This window comes from Neofelis nebulosa, chromosome 9, assembly GCF_028018385.1.
Source record: "Neofelis nebulosa isolate mNeoNeb1 chromosome 9, mNeoNeb1.pri, whole genome shotgun sequence".
Classification (NCBI taxonomy): Eukaryota; Metazoa; Chordata; class Mammalia; order Carnivora; family Felidae; genus Neofelis; species Neofelis nebulosa.
Window position 1 is genome coordinate 140,055,070 of NC_080790.1, and position 16,216 is coordinate 140,071,285.

A 16,216-nucleotide genomic window follows, 5' to 3' on the forward strand; every position below is an offset into this window, starting at 1 on the left:
GCCGTCGGACTTACCGAGCGCAGCCTCGCAGAACGGGGCCTGGGGCGGTCTCCAGTCGGTACCCCCACGTGTGCGGGAGGAGAAACCAGGTGCTGGCCCGTGTTCCCGGTGCTCCTGAGTGTGAGGGTCACCTCCCGGGAAGCCGTGCTCATGTCCCGGGTCTGTATCCTGAGTGTCAGTCCGGGACCAGCTGCCCACCTGGGCCCGCAGCTGCGGCAGCATTAGCCCCTTTTCTGGGACTGCCTGCCTGGGCACATCTGGAGACCTGGCCTCGCTCCCTTCGTTCATTTCTGGAATTCAGGCAGCAAGCTGCCTGACCCCTCCAACCCACTGGGGATGTGGGAGGGACACAGCCCTGGGGGCTGGTGCAAGGACGGTGTCCCCGAGGGCGTCCCTGCAAGTAGAAGGCTGTTGCTGACCGTCTGCTGGGTGGTGTTTTCCCATCTCCCCCAGCCTCAGCTCCTTCCTCTGTGCCATATGTCATTTACCTGCAGGGCTGAGGAGCAGACGACCCCATCACCCCCAAGTCCCCGGCACATAGTAGGTGCTCCGGATTATTAGTTCCCTTTCCTCTTGTTGAGAACAGGAACCTTACCGGCTCCACTTCCTCCTTGTCCAGCGCGGGGCCTGGCATGGTGTTGTCACTGAAAACATGACCATGCATGGACTGACTCTCCCGGGTAGATCTGCTTTTCCTGTCTGCGTCACATGTCCTTAATGTTAATAACAGCTCCTACCTCGGGTGGTGATACTGTGTAACAGTTGTCTTCCCAGGACTGCAGGGAGCCTATTATATTCACTTTATTCCTGTGTTTGACATCCTTAATGTGTTCATGAGTGAGCCGAGGAGCGGAGAGGTGGGTAACTTACTCTGAGTCACACAGTAGTGGATGATACAGCAGGGATTTGAACCCAAGTAGGCTGGCTTCAGACTCTACACTCTTAAAGTGCCTCTCCCTATGGCCTTTTGAAAAAAAAATTTTTTTTAATGTTTGTTTATTTTTGACAGAGAGACAGAGCATGAGCGGGGGAGGGGCAGACAGAGAGGCACACACAGAATCGGAAACAGGCTCCTGGCTCTGAGCTGTCAGCACAGAGCCCGACGCGGGCTGGAACTCATCAACCATGAGATCATGACCTGAGCCGAAGTCGGCCGCTCAACCGACTGAGCCACCCAGGCGCCCCTCCCTATGGCCTTTTAAAACCAAAACTATTGTTTACAATAGCCCCTTAACGTTTTCTTCTGGAACATTCTACATGTGCTGTATCACATGTAGTAACACATCGTAATGTGTCAGAATTGTATTTCTTACAGCATATGCACCTGAGAGATTTTCATTTTTTTGTGAGCATGAGTGTTTATAGAACCATTTTATTCCTACTGAAATAAAGGAATTCTCCATCTGGCTATCCCAGCTTTTCCTGAAATATCCCACCTGCTGCCCAGTTGCTTCGTTGGCAGCAAGGTGGTTGATGTTCACTGTGCGGAAGGCTGAATTGTAGGAGCGGGGCGATGATGGAGGTCCATGCAGGTCTGACGTTGTGGCTCGCAATTCAGTTCTGAGCAGACTCGCTGCATTACCTTGAAGCACGCCCAGGGCATTCCTTGTCTCAGAGGCGTTTCGGGGCATCAGACTCCCGTTTTGTCTAGCGTTTTGACCAACGGGGTTATTGTAATGTTTAAAAAGTGCCACTTGACTTTCATGCTAGTGCCCTCAGCCATGCCCTCCAGGAAATGCGAGCAAATGAGGCTTGGACGTGCACTTAAAGCTGGCTGGACTTTTAACATTTTGTTACATTCAGCTGATTACAAAAGGACATTTGGTTTTTTAGTGGGGAAGTTTTCCAACCTTTTAGGCACTCAGTACTGTCTTCAAACGGGGCTAGTTGTCTCTTTAGTATTTCTTTGAAAAGCCACGGCCTCGTCTTTTCCTGGGAGTTTGGCTGCGGCGGATATGAGGCACGTAGGGCTTACATGGAGTGAGAGCCGGGAGGACGGTGCTCCAGGTGGCTGAGGTGCTCCAGAGTTGAAGAATCATTCCGCAGGCAGGCGGTGGGGGCAGCAGGGAGAGCGCGGGCGGGGGCCCTCAGGCTCCAGCCGCAGCCCCTTGACTTCGATGGGGGCAGAGTTACTTCTCTCTTCTTGCGTCCGGGGTCTGTGGCTGCAGCACAGGCTCCTGGGAGGACTGTCTGTGAAAATGTAACGGAGAGTGTCCAGTATCATGACGGGTGCCGGGTGCCCCTCGGCTGCCCCTTCCGTCCCGGCCAGAGAGCGTTGAAGTTGGCCGTGACACACACAGGCGCAGATGCGGCTTCGAAGCGAAGCCAGGACATCTTTGGTGGGCAGCTCTGCCTTCTGCTGAGATGAGTCACGGGGATGCCTTCAAGTTCCGACTGTTCGCGTGGGGTTGTCCGGTGCTTACGGACACACCGTACCTCAGCCGAGGGCCCTGGGCGCGGGGACAGCCAGCGCGTGGTCCGGGCCACCGCCGTGTCCTCCCTGTGGAGGCTGACTCCTGACTTAGTGCTCGGCACGCTGTCACGTGCGCAGCTTCCCCCTGAGCTTGGCGCACTTTACAGTTGAGTCGTAGCGGAGTGAGACCGAAAGGAAGTTAGTATGTGAACTTGACTGATCAATAAAAAGCATTAGTATCTTGGGTCGCACTTGGATACTTTAAATGCGCTTTCCGCGCGCGGTGATTAACTTGTGTCCCTGCCGTCATTTCTTTTTCTCAAAGTGCTTGGTGTGACAGCCGCGTCACACCCGGGTTGGGTCGAGCCCGGACTGGGAGACGCGGTGTGGAGTGCGGCCCGTACCCGCAGCTCTCCTTGGGGACTGTGTGATCAATGGCCACTCGGACAGGCCTGCGAACTTGATGGCATTTCTTCCTCTCCCTCCCAAACTCAGAAAAGAACTTGGGGCCGTTGGGCAGAACCCCAAACCAGGTCTTTCACCTGGACCTTCAGGTTATGCAAATGTCGTGATCTTTGTGTTGAGCCAGAGTAGAAGTAAGCCTTTACAGAGGGCTGTCTTGGGGCACCCGGCTGGACTGAGCCAGCCGGTAGGGCGTGCGACTCTTCATCTTGGGTTGTAAGTTTGAGCCTCACATTGGGGGTGGAGAAGACTTACAAGTAAAAAAATAACAAGGATTGTCTTGAAGAAGCAGACGTCTGAGATCCGGGCGGCACTGCCTGCAGACGCTGTTTGGAGACCCAGACTTTGGGATCAATCCTGGCTGAGCGGCCCCTGGCTCCACAGCCTTGGGGCCTGATGGGGGTGGGGGGTGGGCATGTGCGTGGCGCTCTTCCGGGCCTCATCCCACCGTGCCTGGGAGTCTGTTCAAGAAACCCTGGGTGCCTGGGTGCTAGGGTCTGGGGCTGTCCCCAGGGTTGAGGCCTGTCAGCGGTGGAAACCATCTGGGCCGCTCCTGGGTGGCCAGGCCTGTCTGATGGTGAGCGGTGGACGGGCACTGGCCTTAAAAGGTGCCCGGAGAAAATCTTGGTCCAGGGTGGTGCAGAGGTTCTTGGGAGAGAGCATGACATACACAAGAATGGTCTGTAGGGAAGCTGTACTGAATGCAGATTCTGGAAAAAACTGTGGCAGCCACGGGGCAGGGAAGGCTGTGAGTTTTATTGGACAAACAAAAGGCTGATCGCGAGAAAAGATCAGCTGAAGTCTGACACGTTGAGCCACTGTGTTGGCCAGAAAGTGACTTCCGCCATTGCCTTAAAACCAGGGTGACCGTATGATTTGATGTCCACACTGGAACCCTTTGGTGTGTAGAGAAGCACCAGGAAAAAGGACAGTGGTGACAGATGCCACACTGTCACACACTGGACAGGGGAGAGAAGGGCCGGAGCCATGCTGTATAATCCTGTATAAGTTAGGACCAAGGACCTGTCTTCCAGAGTCCTTGACCGGGGTGGGGGAGCGGGGCAGGTCCCCAGGACAGAGCAGGGTGGGAGGGGTCCCCGTGCGGGGAGCCAGCCTCTCAGTGGTGCTGTAGGTGCTTGTCTGCGCTAGCTGTGCTTTGGGTTGAATGCCGATGCCTGTCAGGGCGGAAGGCTCTTCGGTTAGCGACGGAGGGATTTTAACCCTGGCTTCTCATCAGAAAAACCTGGGGAATTTTCTGAGAAGTGCAGGTTCCAAGCCCAGCCCCAGATCTACTGGATCTGGGCTTCCGGGATGTGTGTGTGACCCGCTCCCATTGTTCTCAGGTGCCTGGTGTGCTCACTGGCACGTGGGGCCCACACGTGGGGTCATAGCCCAGTTTTGGATCCAGAGCCCTTTGGAGAACTTAGTGGAGAACCTAGTTACCTTCCTGAAGAAAAACAACAAATACAGAGTTTTAGGATTTTTCCCCTTTTTGTTTCTCTCTCGTATTTGGGACGTTGGTTACAAGTTCATCCCTGACACCGCCCATCCCCACCATCAGTGTTCAGGAAGTGTAGCTGGGAGTAACCAGCAGGTCTGATATTCGCGCAGTGAGAAGGGCGTACCTGGAGATGAGCGGGAAGGACGTGGGACAGGGAAGGGCAGCAGGCAGACGGAAGGGCAGGTATGGCAGACGGGCCTCTGTGCCGTGACGGAGATGGCATCTGAAGCATCCTGCCAGACGGAGGCTGGCAGCAGGCTCCGTGGGAGTGGGGTGCCCTGAGGGTCGCCGGGGCACCCCCTTTCGCTGCTCCCGCACCGCACCCCGCATCCCAGCTGCCACGGTCGCTGCTTGCTGGTCCGCGGCATTTGGTTCTGCTCATCAAAGGCTACCAGGCAGCGCGGGGGGCTGGCCCTGCGGACTCTCAGGGCTCTGCACGGCACCCTCTGGCGTGGTGGCTGCTCGGCGGTCTTCTGTGAACACAGACCACAGGCCGTGGACAGAGTTCCCGAGTGTTCTCACGCATTCTCTCGAGCTGCGTTGGAACCGCTTTTTTCTGTTTCGCAATGACGAGGTCGATTAAAACAAACGTGTGTACGTGAAAAAGCTTGCGTTCATCTCGCGCATGTTTGGAAACACTTGGTGCTGGGTTCTAAGCTCTTGTTCCTTGAAGTGTGTGATGTATTCCTGGCACTCGTTGAATGAGAAGGAGTTTGGTTCAATGGAGGCGGGGAGCTGGAGGGGACACAGGGAGCTGGAGGGGACACAGGGAGCTGGAGGGGACACAGGGAGCTGGAGGGGACACAGGGAGCTGGAGGGGGCACAGGGAGCTAGAAGGAGGTGGGCCTGGGTGGTGGAGTGCTTCACTCCCACTTGCCGAGCCAGCCGGCCTGCCCAGTCCCACCAGGAAGTGTGGCTCCCCCGCTCTCCTCCTCCGGGCCAGGCAGCTTCACCCTCTGCCTGCCTTTCAAGGCCACCCTGTTGGCCCAGAGAGTGGTAAACAGTTAGCGACTGACAGAGCATGAGAGGTTCGTGTCCCTTCCTCAAGCCCAGAAGCCCTCCGTTTCTTGAGTGGACTCCTACCTAACCCCACCCACCAGCCTTTGCACAGTGGCTGGTAAACCGGCTTGGCCGGTCTGGAAGCGAGGTGGTGCCTTCTGAGGGTGGCGCGGTGTCAGTGCCAGTGTGGAAAGAGCCCACAGCTGCCTGTCGGGGGAGAAGCTGTAAATTCTGCAGTGTCAGGAGGCCGGTTTTTGCAGATGACGCAGACCCGGGCAGGGACACACACAGGGACACACGGCTCACCCGCCGTGGCCTGGAAACGGCACTCGATGGAGCGTCGCGTACAACCGGATGGCATCACATCCCGCACGGGTGGAAGGACGCAGAGCCCAGCGGTCAGTCCCTGCTCCCGCCCCTGGTCCCGGAGGCCCGAGTGCGCGGCGCTCTCCAGGAGGGAGGCAGACAGTCCGTGCGGCTCACCTTGTGAGACGGGCTGTGTGCGCCCGAGCAGGTCGCTGACCGCCCCGGCTGTGCGGCTGTGGGAACGGGCGGGCCGGAGGGTCCCTCAGCGGGTGGCCCGAGGCGTGTTTCCGTGACTGCGAGTTGAGCAGTGCAGGCGGTTTTGGAAAGGAGAGCGAATGGCGGGCTTGGCCTGATATCCTTACTGGGTCGCACCCGGCGGCTGGGTCTTGGGAAGGTCCTGCCGCTCCGACCGGCCCCGGTGCTTCGGCGCCTCCCCGCTCTGCCGAACGCCTCCTTGTGTGTGGCGGGATCCCGGGAGCTGGCCAGGGCTGCCGGGTGGGCAGCGGGAAAGGCCCCCGCCCCGTGGTCTCAGCCCCATTCCGGGGGCTCAGAGTCCCTGGCAGCCAGCGGCCCCACGCCCGACGGAGCCCGCGAGTGCGTTTCTGGCGGGCTGGAGCCTGTGCGGGTGGGGTGTGTGCCTGCATGAATTTTTGAGGCTTTACGAAGGAGGGAAGCGGGGCTGTGGCATAGTGGGCATCCGTAGGGCAAGGGTCTGCAGGCATCCGGTGACAGGTGGGCCTCGTGCACAAAGTGGGCTGCGAGGCACGAAAAGTAAGGGCGGCCCCAAGCACGTTGTCCCCCCACAGGGGCGAGGTCTCCAGAGGCACAGGACGGGGTGGCTCGGGGCCCCTCACTCGAGCCCGTGGAGCTGCCCGGTGGAGAGAGCCCGCGAGCCAGGGGCCGCCCCTCCGCCAGGGCCAGCGTCCCCCTTGCCACGCGTCAGCGTCACCGAGAAGCCTCGGCTTCCCTGTTCCTGTTCCTGATTTCTCGCTCCCATCTCTGCCGTCGCGTTCTTCACTTCCCGCCCACGGCTCATTGTCCAGCGTGTGCTGAGCCGTGCGGCTTCCACGCTCGGAAGCGGCGGTGTTTCCTGCTCCGGGGCTCCTGGGGAACCCTGGTAACTTTCAGTGTTACTGTAACGTCTCTCCAGGGGTCTCACGCCCGCGGGGACCCGGGGGAGGGGGGGGGGGCTTTGGTTTGTCGCCTCCCTAGCCTGAGGCTCACCGAGTTCTCTGCACTGCGGACGGGGCATCTGTTTCTAGATCGTTTGGCCTTGACCTTAAGAGCTGGGGCCATGAGAGCCTTGCCACGAACTGTGCTCTAGAAGGTACAGCTTCTGGCTTGTGCTGGATGGAAACCCAGCCGTAGGCAGTCGGCGCCTTGAGCGCGGGCCCAGTTCCCGAGGCTGCTCTCTGTGCAGGGCCTCCCGAGTCGCCCTGGCGATCGCCCTGGGCCCGCTTCTTCTGGGACCGCCCTGCGTTCCGTCCTGGGGTCCGCGTCCGCCTCCCTCCCCGTGCCGGCGCCCGACCTTGGTCTGCAGGTCCCCGATTTCACACGGCCACACGGTTTCCTGGTGAGAATGAGCCACCACTCTGAGCCGTCAGAAGGAGAAACATTCCCCGAGGTTGGAGTGTGAGATGAGGTTTTGGGGTCCCTCCTTAGCAACAATCCCATCACTGGTGATAATGGCAGCTTTTCCCTTTCAGCGTAAAGCTGAGTAAGCTTAGCAGCCAGTGCGTTTGAGCTCTGTCCATAATCGTTTATTTTTTGTTTGCAGTGCTTATGTACTTTTTCCAATTTTTACAGTTGTGGTAGAATAACATAAAATTTACCATCCTAACCATTAAAAAAAATAATCTCTGTACCCACGGTGGGGCTGGAACTCACAACCCCAAGATTAAAAGTCACGCGTCCCACTGACTGAGCCAGCCAGGCGCCCCCATCTTAACCGTTTTTAAGTGTGCGTTTCAGTGGCAGTAAATCATTCATAACCCTGTGGAACCCTGATTGTCACCCTTCGCTGGCACCGTTGTCATCTTGTAGAATTGAAGCTCTGTCCCCATTAAACACTAATCCCCATTCCCCTGCCCCCGGCTCCTGGCAGCCATCATCTGTGTCTATGAACGTAACCACTCCTTAAGTCCTCATGTAAGTGGAAACAGACAGTATTTGTCTTTTTGTGCCTGGCTCACTTCACTGAGCACAGTGTCCTCAAGGTCCCTCCACGTGGTGGCGGGTGTCAGCCTTTCCCTCCTTTCCGAGGCCGGGATGGTCCACTGCACGTATAAACCACGTTTGGTCTCTCTGTTCACCCGCCAGCGGGTACCGGCTCGCTTCCATGTTTTAGCTGTTGTGCATAATTCTGCTGTCAGCCTGGGTGTGCAAACATCTCTCCAGGACCTCGCGTTCCATCCTTTTGGGCAAATGCCTGTAGGTGGGATTGCTGGGTCCTGTGATAATTCTGTGTTTAATTTTTGAGAAACTGCTATCCTTGCCTTGTTCCTGATCTCAGAGGAAAAGCTTTCAGTCTTTCGCCTTTGACTGTATTTGCCGTTGGTTTTCATATTTGGCTCTGCCTAGGGGGTGGTACTGTCCTTCTATTGCTAGCTTTTAGAGTTTTTATCACGAAAATGTGTTGAATTTTCTCAGATGATTTTTATGCATCGACCGAGAAGGTCATGTGCGTTTTCCCCATGATTCTGTTGATGTGACCTGTTGTATCAATCAGTTTTCATATGTTGAACCATCCTTGCGCTCCAGGAAGAAATCCCATCTGGTCATTGTGTATGGTCCGTTTAATGTGTTGCTGAACGTGTTTTAATGTGTTTATTTTACCGTTATTTTGTTGAGGACTTTTGCCTCTGTGTTCTTAAGGGACATTGCAGTGTAGTTTTCTCCTTGCAGTGTCTTTGTCTGGCCTTGGTTCAGGGTCATGCTGACCTCATAGAATGAGTTAGGAAATGCTCCCTCCTCTTCAGTTTTTGGAAAAGTTTGAGAAGAATTTGTCTTAGTTCTTCCTTGGATGTTTGGTACAATACACCAGGGAAGCCATCAGGCCCAGGGCTTTTCTTGGCTGTGTGAGATTTTTTTAAGTGAAAATTTTTTGTTTATTTTGAGAGAGACAGAGAGAGAATGTGAGCAGGGAGAGGGGCAGAGAGAGAGAGAATCCCGAGCAGCCTCCATGCTGTCTGTGAGGAGCCTGATGCGGGCCTTGATCTCACGAACCGTGAGATCGTCACCCGGGCCAAAATCAAGAGTTGGACGCACGACTGACTGACTGAGCCACCCAGGCGCCCCTGCTGTGAGAGTCGATCCTTGGTTCAGTCTCCTTACTAGTCAGAGATTTTCTGTTTCTTTGTGAGTTCGTCTTGGTGAGTCTTGTGTTTCTGGGAATTTGTCCGTTTCAATCTAGGGTATCCAGGTGGTTGGTGGATCATTGCTCATAGTTCGTAGGCTCTAACGAGTCCTTTGTATTTATGTCGAGTCGGTAAGAATGTCCAATCTTAGTTGCGTATTCTCTCTCTTTTTCTTAGTCTACCCAGCTGAAGGCGATCGTTTTGTTGATGTTGTCAGGGAACCAACTTTTAGTTTCATTGATTTTCTCTGTTTTTCTGTCCTTATTTCCTTCTTTGTGCTAACCCTGGTATTTGTTCTTTTTCCTCAGCTTGTAAAGTCGGGTTGTTGATGTGAGTTAGGTTGAGTTTTGATGCTGGGGTTGGTAGCTGTAGGTTTCCCTCACCTCAGCATTTGCTTTCACTGAGTCCTACGTGTGGGTATCTTGTGTCTTCATCTTCATTTGTTTCTAAGTATTTTCTCATCTCCCTTGAGATTTCTTCTTTGACCCGTTGCTTGCTTAAGAGCCTGCCGTCGGATTTCCACAGTTTGTGAGTATTCCAGTTTTCCTTCTGTTACTGATTTCTAACTCGTTGCCTTATGCGCAGAGGAGGTGATTTGCGCGAGAGTTTTTGGTAAAATCTGTTGAGGTGTAATCTGTGGCCTGACATCCGGCCGCTGCTGGAGACCGCGTGTCCTGTTGCTGCTGTTGGGGCGTGTTCCAGGTGTGTGCCGTATTTTTGCTCGGTTTACTGTGCCAGGCAGGTCCTCTGTTTCCTTCCTTCCCTTCCATCTGGTTGGTGCCTGCCAGCAAGTTTTTAAAGTGTTAGATAGGATTGATGTTAGTTTGAACAATCTAAAAATCCAGAATTGGTAATTTAACTGCAAAAGTAGATTCAGCACTTTCATTTACTCGTGTCCCTGTCTTTCCTCGTGAAGATCACCTCTGGGTGGCCTTGCCTGGTGTTGATAGAGAAAGAGAGATGACTCACAGTTCTCCTCTTGAGCCGACCCTGGAGAGTAACCTCCAGGGTCCCTTAGCCACTCACTCAGTCCTAGACGAGTAGATCTGTTTTTCTGAGAGAATCGTACAGATGGATGTGTAAGGCTTAGGCACAGGTACTTGTACAAGCGGTGGAGGAACATTTTGCGTTTTGAGCCGGGGTCCTGGACGCACGGACGGCAGTCAGAGGGCACCCCTCGGAGAGAGCTGGATGAGACTCCTCTCAATGAGGGGAGGCGTTTTGTGGCAAGCCGGGAGGACTGGCGGTGTCTCCTGGGCTGGTGTCCCCCCGGAGAGGCCGGGAGTGAGTATCCACTGCAGCCTGTGGTGGGGGATCGCCGCACGGACGGGTCAGGACTCCCGGCCCCTTCGCCTCTCACACACCCTCATCCCATCCCATGGACCCGCTGGAAACTGCTCTGAAGCAGCGCCCACCCTGGTTGCCTGCCCCCCCCTCCCCCCCAGCGGTGCAGAGAGGCTGCGCCCAAGAGGAGACAGGAGGACTCCTGGTGCTCCCGTCGTTGACTGGTTTTTCAGAGCAAGTCGGCTGTGCTCGCTGCGGCAGCACGGGCACGACATCAGAGCGACACTGAGGAGATCGGCGTGGCCGTTGCTCCAGGACGACCGGGTGTGCCGGCATCATCCGGGACGGCCGCCCCGTCTCCTTCCGGCATCTTCGCGAGCGAGGACCCAGCTGTACCCGATGTGTCTCAGTGTCTTGGAGCATCCTGGTGCTCAGACGGTTCTCCTGTTGCAGAGGGAGCCTCTGCAGGCCCATCCTGGATCTTGTGCCGGGACCCCCAGCTTCTTGCTGCCCTGGAGGGTTGGTTCCCAGTCCTGGATTCAGCCATTTCTCCTCCAGGGACCCTGGGTCCTTTGGGTGGCTTCTAGCGGGGCAGAGCAAGTTGCTACGTGTTGTAGAGGGGACACATTGTGTCCCAGAGGAACTGGAAGTAAGTAATAACTTCTCTAATGTGCACAGGCAACGAATCCCGGACTTGTGAGCGAGGCTTTGTATGGGTGTTTCCAGAAGCCGCCTGGTGCCTGGTTCCGCCGGAGGGAAGGAAAAAGGCGTCTCTGAGAGAGCCTTTCAAGGCAGGAAGAATGGAGGAACTTAATGCCAGTTTGTTTTCTTGTGTGGGAGCTCATGTAGCACCGGACGGGGCCAGAGATGAGTCGCTCTGGGGACGTCACCCAGTGCTGTGTCTCCACTCCAAGGACAGAGGGCATGTCCCTCCCTCGGGACCGGCTGCTCCTTCACCACCCTCAGAACTCGCAGGAGGGCTCTGGGGGCCCAGATCTGTGTTACTAACATAGTGAGATGGACTCAGCTTGTTTTTGTAAAAAGTCAGACCTTCTGGGACAAGGCTAATCTTTTGCTCAGTCTCTTCCATTTATAAAATCCTGTTCTTCCGGGCGCCTGGGGGGCTCAGTCAGTTGAGCGTCTGACTTCGGCTCAGGTCACGATCTCGCGGTTTGTGAGTTCCAGCCTCGCGTCGGGCTCTGTGCCGACAGTTTGGAGCCTGGAGCCTGCTCCGGATTCTGTGTCTCCCCCTCTCTCTGCCCCTCCCCCTCCTCTCAAAAATAAGTAAACATTAAAAAAAATTGTTTAAGTTGGCATGAAACAAATACTTGAAAATCATTCTGCACATTTGCCTATAACCACCTGTTGTAGCTTCCGTGTGGGTATGTGGTGACCTTCAGTGGGACGTCTGGGGGCAGGTTTGAGCCCCAGACATGTGAGTGAACACCCACCGAAACTGACCCGCCTTTCCACCTGTACAGTAACTCTCTCCGAATCTATCATTTCATTGTTTTCTTTTTAAAAATTTGTAATTATCTTTAAAAAATGGAAGTACTGTATAAGGGCGCCTGGGTGGCTCAGTTGGTTAAGTGTGTGACTCTTGATCTCGGCTCAGGTCACGATCTCACGGTTCGTGGGTTCGAGCCCCGCGTCGGGCTCTGTGCTGACAGCTTGGAGCCTGGAGCTGCTTCGGATCCTGCGTCTCCCTCTCTCTCTGCCCCTCCCCTGCCCGCTCTTACTCTGTCTCTCTCTCAAAAATAAATAAACATTAAAAAAACACTAATAACTTCAAATAATGATTACTTCTTGATCTATTATTCATTGATGGATATTTATATTATGGACGTTTTCATACTTTTTGAAATCCTGCATTTGTTAGATCACTCATTTTCTTTGCTTACGTTGTAATTGAGATTGATTTCAAGAATGGTGAATGGGTATTTTCTAAATGTTTCTGAACCATAAAACTTCTGAAAGCTAAGTGTACTGAAATGTTTTCTCCCCTTAGATTTCCAGTGCCTGTTGGGTTTTTACCAGAAGGAAAGTTCACGGCGCACGATTACTTACGCTGTCGATGTAGGTCCAGTACAATGGTTCAGTAGAAGAGCCAAGACTGGGTGGCGAGGGAGCCGGGCTACGGCAGGATGAACGGCGAGGAGGAATTCTTTGATGCTGTCACAGGTGAGCGGGGCAGGAAGTGACTCAGAGGCCACGGTGTGGGCGCAGGAGCTTGGGTCCGGGTCCTGGACTTGGCCTTGGGAGGTGAGGCCATGCAGGAGAGAGACGCGACGTGTCCCCCGGCGTTGACTCGCATGTACCCTATCCCAGCTGCGGGGGAGAAGCTCAGCTTTGGGTCACAGGTGATAACAAGAAGGGGCAACTGGGTTTTAGTCTTTAAAAGAGTTGCCCTGGAGCGTAAATACTGTTATTTGGATCCTAAGCGAGACGGGCAGTTCTCTTATGTTATTTAGACGTCACGATCAAAGCCTCGCTGTCCTCTGTTCTAACCGGATCTTGTTTAGTGCTGCGTAAAGTGTTCCAAGGCTCGTGAGTGTGTGTGCTTCCGCGACGCCTCTTACCGTTTCAGAGTTCAGCTACGTTTCGCTTTTCCTGTGACCATTTTAAGGACTGCTGCGCAGCCTGTAGTCCGAAAGACGATAGTGTATGCCTGACGGAAAACAGTGTGTTGAGGGCATGGGGATCTGTGCGGGTGCGGGGGGCGGGAGGGGCAGGGGAGGGGAGGCTGGGCTGGGTCAGCCCGCACTGGCTCAGCTTGGCTGCTCGCCATCCCCGGGAAGGAGCCCTGAGCACCTGCAGGAAAGTGACAAGTAGCCGTATGGGCCCGAAGACTCTTCAAGTTCAAGACGGCCCTCCATTCTCTGTGGTCAACAATTGGAACGTCCTTTGTCATCTGTTGAGGACTCTTACTGGTGGAAAGGGACCTCGAGAAACTATTCTAGTCCAATTCCCTCCTCCTTAGGTGGAGCAGTATAAAAATAGCAACTTTGAAATATTTCTCCAGACCAGGTTTTTAGTGATGGTCTTTCAGGTGTGGCCAAAGGGGCTACTTCCGTAGTGACTGCTGTGACTGTCCCCTCTGGACACACTTTGCTGTGTGAATGTCTGTCTCCTGGAGCCCGGTCAGTGTGCCTGGGGCGTTCGTCACTCACCGGCCAGACCGGCCCCTCCTCCCAGACCAGGTTGATGGACCGACAGCCCGACTGTTGACTTATTGTTTGAGGTGCAGGCAGCAGGAGGGGCTGAGCTCAGTTACTTGAGTCGTCTTTCCTGGTCTCGTAGCTGCGGTCTTCCTTGCGACTGTGCGCTTGTCCGCCTAACCTGCACGGTCCTCAGTGACCGCGTGCGTCGTTCGAGACGTGCTCTGTGGGCCTCCTGGCCCTTGCGGGGCGACCAGGCCTCTAACCAAGAGAGCCGGCCTTGGCGTGCCCTTCCCTTAGGACTCTTGTGGGCAGCTTCCTTCTGCTTGGGACCAGCGGACCTGGACCCCTGAGCGTCTCCAGACTCTGCCTGGAGACTTTTCCCCGGATGGGACCTGAGCTTTGTGTAGCCCGCCGTTTAGAGAAGCGCCCCCCCCTCCCCCTGCCCCCGCCTCCCCGCACGGCTGCACTTCTCTGCACGTCTCTGAGACCCGGGACGCAGCTGTCCACGGAAATGATGGCTCACCTCAGCTCTTTGGTCTAAACCAAATAGTGGGAGACAAGCAGCAGGGCCCCAGGGAGGCACCGTGGAGGACGCAGAATCCCGATCACTTCGCCACAGGACTCACCTTCCTGTGTAATCTAAGGGGAAGTGTCTACGCCCAGCAGTTATTAGAGGAATGGCTTCGTGGGCAGTTACTTCCTCCAAGAACCGGCACCATTAAGAGGAAAGTACATGAAAAACTTGTACAGATTAAGGGCTACGGAAACAGACCTGTTAACAGCGTGTACCTCTGAGTGATCAGATTACAGGTGATTTCAAGTTTCTCCTTTGTTTATCTGTATTTTTTTCTGTAATAAACACGTGTTGTACGTTAAAATGTTTAGACCGTTTATGTTGCGCCGGCTTAATGTGAGAAAAGACTTCAGCAGGGTTCTCAGTGATGTGTCACCCTGTTTTCCCGGGCGCAGGTTCGGGCAGTGATTTAGGTGAACGTTTTCCTTCACAGCTGCCGCCTGCAGCCTCTTAGCGTTGATGGGGGGTCCGTGGGGACAGGGACACACAGAGGAGGGCGGGCAGGCCCTGCAGCACGGGGGTCTCCTTAGGAAGCCAAGTTTGGACTGGGGATTAAGTAGATGTTGCTTTTGTCTCAGTGAGATCAGAGGTGACGGGCTGTTTCAGAAAATGTTGATCGTTAAAGAGGCTTGTGTTTAACGTATCCTCTCAAAGCCACCATGTGATAAGTGTGGACACTCCATCTTGGGAACCTGTCAATATGGAAAAGTACGAGACAGGACTTTTTTGTGTATCCTCAAGAAAGTGTCACAGCAGGTTTCTTTATTTTTCGGGCCTGACGGCGTGCTCAACCCGCCTGGCCTTATGCCCTGGGCCTCCCCCGGTCTGTGAAGTGAGGGGCCGGCGCGAGCGCCGAGCTCCCTGTGAGCCCGCGTCCTCCCGGAAACGGTCACTGTCATGGCCAAGCGCCGTGGTCCGGGAGCCCCTCCCTGGTGGCTGCGGCTCCCCGAGCTCTCTGTGGCTCTTTGTGGCTCTTTGTGGCTCTTTGTGGACGTGGGGTGTGCTCTGAGCTCCGGCTGGTTCCGTGCTTGGGCTCTTGCTCATGGGTGTGAGAGTCTGGTGCTGTGTTTGTGTGGTGCAGGTTCTTGTAGCATCAGTGCTGTGGCTTGTATTTTATTTTATTTTTAGTTTATTTTGGCGGGGGGCGGTGGCTCGCAAGCTGGAGAAGGGCAGAGGAAGAGGGAGAGAGAATCCCAAGCGGGCTCTGCGCTGCCAGGATGGAGTCCCGTGGGAGGCTCGATCTCATGAACGGAACCATGAGATCGTGACCTGATCTGAAATCAAGAGTGGGACATTTAACCAACTGAGCCCCTCAGGCGCCCCCACGGCTTGCATTTAGAAGAGGCGGGGCTGACTGCGGACGTTGTGCAGAGACAGGACATTCTGCAGCCTAGAGGCGGGGCTGAGTGCCGGCGAGGTCGCCTGCCCCGCAGGGCGTGAGCCCGGCCTGAGACGCGGGCACACCGCGCTCCCCGGCCTCCCAGCCAGACCTCAGGTGGCGGCCAGGCTGCACCGGGTGCACAGGGCACCCGTGCTGTCTGAGCTCCTGGGGAAGCCCCCAGAAGCGTTCCTCCGTCTGCCTCTGCCTCGGTTCTTGGGGACCAGAGCGAATTGTGGCAAGATGCGCCCGTTACGAATGAAGCAGAGCTTCCGGTATTCCGCGGTCAGAGCTCTCGGAGCTGGGCTTCCGTGTCCCCCCGGCCCCGCGAAAACTACCACTCTGCTTGCTTGTGTGCAGGCTTTGATTCTGAGAGCTCTTCCGGGGGATTTTCAGAGGCAAGTCAGAGAGTCGCTGCGGTGATGTGTGTGGACTCCGGCAGAAGTAACGGGGTCGGAAAGGCCGGGGAGAGGCCCCCTCGAGAAAATGGAATTCAGAAGCACAGGTACGTCATCGTGCGCGCGTTTTAGAATCTTCCGCTGTATCTGTGACGCCCTGGCCGTGCCACAGGGCGCTCCTTCAGCTCTCCTGAGTCCCGAGCGCAGGGGTGACCCAGCCATGGCGCCCCCGGACAGCATCCCCTGGTGCCCTGTTCAGCCACAGATTCTGAGACCCGACGCCACTGTCCTTGGCTCCTGGAGGTCAGTGATGGCACTTCCTTGACTGCTGATTGCGGTCCCCGCCCCAGGGCTTGCGGGGTGGACCGGCGGGAGGGCCGCCCT

At 55.6% G+C, this 16,216-nt stretch overlaps 2 protein-coding genes across 10 annotated transcripts in view; both read left to right on the top strand.

Moving 5' to 3' along the window:
* Positions 1 to 16,216, top strand: part of MTG2 (mitochondrial ribosome associated GTPase 2) — a 243,062-nt gene that overhangs the window by 48,381 nt on the left and 178,465 nt on the right. The gene's annotated exons all lie outside the window — the stretch shown is intronic.
* Positions 1 to 16,216, top strand: part of OSBPL2 (oxysterol binding protein like 2) — a 37,001-nt gene that overhangs the window by 740 nt on the left and 20,045 nt on the right. For 4 of the 7 annotated variants that reach the window (XR_009249156.1, XM_058686144.1, XM_058686147.1 and 1 more), the window contains exons 2-3: positions 12,330 to 12,502; positions 15,795 to 15,939. Coding sequence is in view for 5 of the 7 variants with exons in the window: in XM_058686144.1 (XP_058542127.1) it covers positions 12,466 to 12,502; positions 15,795 to 15,939 (182 nt within the window). In the remaining 2 variants the exon portion in view is untranslated. Of the gene's footprint in view, positions 1 to 5,650; positions 5,774 to 12,329; positions 12,503 to 15,794; positions 15,940 to 16,216 lie in introns of those variants that run through there. The other 3 variants (XM_058686146.1, XM_058686148.1, XM_058686149.1) reach the window with 3 other exon arrangements.